Genomic DNA, 5,643 nt, shown 5'->3' with positions numbered 1-5,643 from the left:
GAAATCCCCTCTCAGAGGGTCATCATGGAAGTAAACCTCGATGAAGTTGAATGTGTGCAGTCCAGATATGATCAACTGAATCTCATTGAAGAGAAGTGCTTGGCGGCCGTTTGCCATGGTCAGTTGTAACAACGACGCCTCAAGAGAAATTTTGATAAAAAGATTCTTCCTCACTCATTCCAAGTCGACGGGCTTGTGCTCAAGAGAATTTCTCATATACACTCGGATCCTCGGGGCAAGTGGACTCCCAATTATGAAGGACCCTTCGTTATCAAAAAGGCCTTCTCAGGAAGGGCTCTCATTCTCACCATAATGGATGGGGATGAATGATGAATACAAAGTCCGTTAGATTGGTACCCGTCAGAATGAATCTAAGAAAAAATGGCTATCCCGATGGACCCAAAAAAGAAGAAGAAATGTTCATGCAAAAGTTAGGAATTAAACAAAAAATACATATAAGCCCGCTAAGTTAAAAACCCAAAAACACGACTTAGGAAAAAATGGCATCCTGGTCGACAAAAGAATCAAAAATATCATGCAAAAGTTAGGGATAAAACCATTTGAATATATCCTGACGTTGTCATTTGAGCATATTGTTAAGGGCCAAAATGTGTAAATAATCCATAGTATTTTGTGGCCCTTTTCACTTGATCTCAATGGAATTTCTTGTTAGCACCTTAGTTGTAAGTGTAAATATGTAGTTTTTCACATTATCATGTAAATAGCTTTTGTTTGATCATTTTGGTACAAATTTGTAGGTTTTAAAGGCTATTGGAAGCATGAGAAACATAAAGGCACCAAGCAAGACCCAAAGTTTCAATTTTGAAGATTCCAAGTTTTCCAAAGCGAGCTAAGTGTGATCCTAACGCGCTTAGAGAACAAGGGGAATGAGGAAATTAGGAAATTTGTGCTACCGCGCTTAATGCGAATCAAGGCGGTTTAAGTTATTTTTGACTGATCGCGCTAAGCACGCTCTGATGGGGCTTAACATGATTTCACTTTTAGTTCATTCTATATATACTTTTGGATAGATATTTAGGGTTAGAACTCACTCCAACTTTATTCCAAAGGCATTTTCAGATCAAAAATCATCAAGAACTCAGAATTAAGATTTTGAAGCATCAACCTTCGAGTTTTTCGATGTTGATGCTTGTGAATATCTTCTTTTTACTTGTTGAAGATGCTACCATGGTTATGGGTAGCAAAACACTCTTGTATCAAGATTAAATGTAATCAATATTAACTTGTATGTATTTCTTTTGATCTTTTGCATGTGAATAACTTGATAATTAGTGTAGATGATAATATTTGCTTTTATTGGAATATTTGTGGTTTAAAACATTGTTGAGAAAGATCTTTTAAGTCTTGACCTAAGTTTATCATATATCAAAGATCAAGTCTAGACATGGAAGTGGAATTTGATATTCACTTTGTATCAGATCATTAATGTTATTTGTATTGTTTAATAGGTTGAGACATCATTGATTAAATAATATGGTAAAACTCACAATACTGTCTTAGACATGAGCGGTATAGTTGAGCGATATGTGGTTATGTTGATTAAAAATGAAGTTGACATGCTTGATTAATCGAATACATACAAAATAGGTTGATGAAATCTAGTCTTGATATGTCTTTTATAAACATTAATCTTTCTAAACTTTTATCATTGCTACAAACTCTTATGAATGTTACTTTCACCAAATCAAAACCATTTGAAACCCTTGCTTATGACATTGTAAATTGTAGAACAATGGTAATATCACATAAATCCTTGTGGAGACGATAAAACAAATACTTACCGAAAAAGACTTTTCAATAAAATGGCACCATTGATGGTGATTGATATTATGATATTGCAAGCATTGCAATAATTTATCCCGTTTTAAGTTTTTTTATTGTTATCTCTTATCTCATTTCTTATCCCTAGTGTTTTTAAATTTTATTGGTTAGCTTTTCAGAGCTCTGTTTATGCGAGGAAGTGTACTCGCGGATCAATTTCTTTTTTATCCTAAGATTGAAAGAACTGCTCGTAAACTTAATAGCAAAACAAGGAGAAGAAAACTAGCTAAGGAAAGGAGAGAACGTGAAGGAAATTCAGTTGGTACTTCATCAACAACTCCTATTTTTACACTAGCCATGGCAGATCCACCTCCTCCTCCAGAACCTCCCAGAGGTCCTTGTACAAATAGCCCAAGGAGAAATGCTCAGTTTGCTAGAATTGCAAACAATGGAAGACACGTGAAGATGAAGATTGGGATACTTTAACTTTTGTATGCAAATCGATAACACCAAATTACACTATTATTTTTGACTCGTTTTGCACATGTTTTATTATTGTTTTACCTCTATTTCCAGTGTTATGTGGGTATTTTGTCTACATTTCAAGTATTTGACTATATGGGAGCCATGTGAGAAGAAATGAAGCGATTCGGACGCAAATTAAAGAAGAAAAGGGGAAATTATACACAAGGTGACCTACGTGGAGTTTGCCATGGGGAATTTCATAAGAAGAATGACGTGTACCACTCACCAACGGTCGATTGACCAACTCTTCCACACTTTGGGAAGGTGGCATTTGCGACCTTGGCATGGTGTTCACCATCCTTTGTGAGGGCCAGACGGTTGGAAAGTGGGTTTGCTTGGTCTCCCACTCACTCCATGCACTCCTACATTCTCTCCCACGAATGAAGAGACCTCCCACTTGATATTTTAGACCTTAGAACACTATAAATAGGTGATAAGCTTCATTTTCCAAGGCATCCAAGCTTAGTTACATCATAGGCCATATATTCATTGTTAAAGTGATAATTCGTCACATCGAGGGGTTATCGCACCATTGTTAACACTAAGTTTGGAGCATCATAGTCGTAAAGTTTAATCTTAACGCCATTTACATTTCAGCTATACCAGATTCAAGTCTCCGGTTGGAGCAGGTTTTTAATACATTCCGCACCACTTTATTTTATTTACTTTGCCACATTGCTTTACTGTGATTTATTTTCCCGCATCGCCTTACTTACTTTATTTTCCCGCACGCTTTACTTTGTTTCTTTCCTCCCATCACTTTACTTTGTTTATTTCCTCTCACCACTTTACTTTGTTTTATTTTCATCGCACGACTTTACTTTGTTTACTTCATTTCCCACTTGTTACTTTTCGTATAAAAATCTATTTTCAAAGCTATACATTTATTTGCAAGTTCTTATTGAAACTCAATTGCATATGTATCAATTTATTATGTCATATCACACTTTTCAATCATATGATATATCGTTTACCATAACCATGTCCAACTAAATCATTAGTGCTGGAATGTGAGGGTTGTCGAATCGACGGTACTTCATATGTTGTCTTTGTAAGAGTGCTTTTGGGGCTGTTTTGAGTTTAATACAATCTTTAAGTTAAAGTTTTCAATAAAAATTAATTTTCAACTAAGTTAAATAGGTGGTTACATAAAAAAGGATTTTCTACTTTAATGCAAGACGCGACCAGTGCAGCGTGAGCGACTGGTATATATTAAACGTTATTATTTTCATTTTGTTTCCGTTCCAAACATTTTTTTTGATATCGCCTTAGATAAACACCACGACAATTAGAAACGATAAATTTGACTATTGGTCTCTATGGGATCGATATCTTTTAAAACTACACGATAGACTGTATACTTGCAGTTAGGTAATCCGATAGACTTATAAAGTCGAGATCAAGTTTTTGGCGCTGTTGTCGGGGACCAATTATGTCAAAATATTGTAACTTGTTGTTACACCGTCTAGATTAAGGCACCCTAGTCTCTATTCCTATGCATCGACAAATTTTTTCCTACAATTACCACTCTCAATATCATGAAGTACCACACGAGTCTCATAAATCCAATCTTAAGATTATATGGGATAATTACGTTGAGACACTAACTCTCTCCAAAGTAGAATACACCATGCGAAAATTTATGGCGACACAAACTCTCCAGAATGAAGAGTTTAGAAAACAAAGTCTCTATATCAATGAAACCCTTAGGCAGCTAAACAATGTGGTTGAGTCCCTAGCGACTCACAATAAGGCAATGGAGACTCAAATCTCCCTGCTTTCACAGACACCTCTAAAACCCTTCCCTGAGAAACATATGGATGTTGTAACAACCACCAGTGAAAAATCTATCGAAAATCCTAAGGAAAACGATAAAGAGGAGGGTTCAGGTGAGAAAAGAGTAGAGATTGAGAAAGATCCACCGACATCACCCAAAAGGGAGGTTGTCGAAGAGGTAAATAAGGAAGCATTCTGTGTTTTTCCTCCTCCTTATAAATCACGGATCCCTTTCCCGCAAAGGTCTGTGGAAGTTAAGGTAGACTCTAAATCCGAAAGGTATGAGGAGCTATTGGAAAATATCCACACCAATGCACCTTTGTTTGAGATCCTGAATAAGAAGAGAAAATTAGAAGACCATGAAACTAGGGAACTCATTAGTATTAAGAGAGGAAAGTTAGACTTTGAGGTAGTGGATCAAAAAATTGAACCTAAACCTAAAAATCTAGTTCTCAGGGTAGAGCCAGAACCATCACCACAATTTTAGAAGGATAAACCACCTCGCAGAAGAAAGAAAAGAAAAGGTGATGGATATGAGAGATGGCTCGATAAGTAGTCATGGAAACCAAGGATAATTAAAAGTTTGACTGAGGATTCATCCTCGAAAGAATGACCATGCATACTAACACTCTTGAGCCTTCGAGCTACCGACGTTAAACAAAGCGTTGTGTGGGAGGAAACCCACAAATTTCATTTATCGTTTCCTTTTATTTTCTTATCCGAATATATAAATGGGAAATTTAACCTCTACTGATTATTTACTAACTTTCTGATGTATTCTTTTTAGGCATGCTACATATCTCCTTAGCACAAATTTCTACTAACCTTATTATTGTTCTCTTTCTCTCTCCTCTAGTGATACTCCCATTTTATTATTGTATGTTTTGACATTTATGCTGATTTGCATTCTGACAGTTGTTTTTGCTTTATGACATTCATTTACTACTATGATGGTTGTTTACCATCTGAATTCAGTAAATTTTTGCCTGTTTGTTTAATTTCCCCTGATTGTATTTTTTGTTAGTCATTTATCTACACATTATTGTCAAACTTCTATGGGGAAATGGACTCCTAATTATGAAGGCCCATATGTTGTTAAGAGAGCCTTTTCAGGCGGTGCTTTGATTCTTACAACTATGGATGGTAAAGAGTTCACTCGTCCTGTGAATGCAGGTGCAGTCAAGAAATACTTCGCCTAAAATGAAAAAAGAACAGCTCGCTAAGTTGAAAACCCGAAAGGGCGGCTTAGGCAAAAATGAGCGTCTCGGTGGATTGAAAACCCGAAAGGGCGATCCAGGCAAAAATTAGAGACATAAAAACAGAAAGAATTTCCCGATAACTTGAGTACCCCACCTTGGGACAACTTATGCAAAAATTAGGGATTATGGCAAGTAACTGCATTCTGTTGATCTTCAAAATTTTGGAAAGACTTTGTTGAGCACGAGGGTTGACGTCGTTTCATCATCCTAGTAGCGGTCAAGAGCACAATGGAAATCAAGAATTGGTAGAAGGATTAAGGATCATTTGTATTCAATGTAACCCCTTTCCATGTAAATTACC

General features: G+C 36.3%; 1 protein-coding gene across 1 annotated transcript; it reads left to right on the top strand.

The window, feature by feature from the left end:
* The first annotated feature begins 3,949 nt into the window (after positions 1-3,949).
* On the top strand, positions 3,950-4,570 carry LOC127094110 (uncharacterized). Its single transcript, XM_051032979.1, has one exon. It carries the CDS (start codon positions 3,950-3,952, stop codon positions 4,568-4,570), a length of 621 nt encoding a protein of 206 aa, XP_050888936.1.
* The last annotated feature ends 1,073 nt before the right edge of the window (positions 4,571-5,643 follow it).

The sequence above is a fragment of the Lathyrus oleraceus genome, chromosome 6, assembly GCF_024323335.1.
Source record: "Lathyrus oleraceus cultivar Zhongwan6 chromosome 6, CAAS_Psat_ZW6_1.0, whole genome shotgun sequence".
Classification (NCBI taxonomy): Eukaryota; Viridiplantae; Streptophyta; class Magnoliopsida; order Fabales; family Fabaceae; genus Lathyrus; species Lathyrus oleraceus.
This window is presented reverse-complemented; position numbering and strand designations above follow the sequence as displayed.

Excerpts from the sequence above, each read along its gene's own strand:
- LOC127094110 (XM_051032979.1), top strand. The coding sequence starts at position 3,950 with ATGGCGACACAAACTCTCCAGAATGAAGAGTTTAGAAAACAAAGTCTC.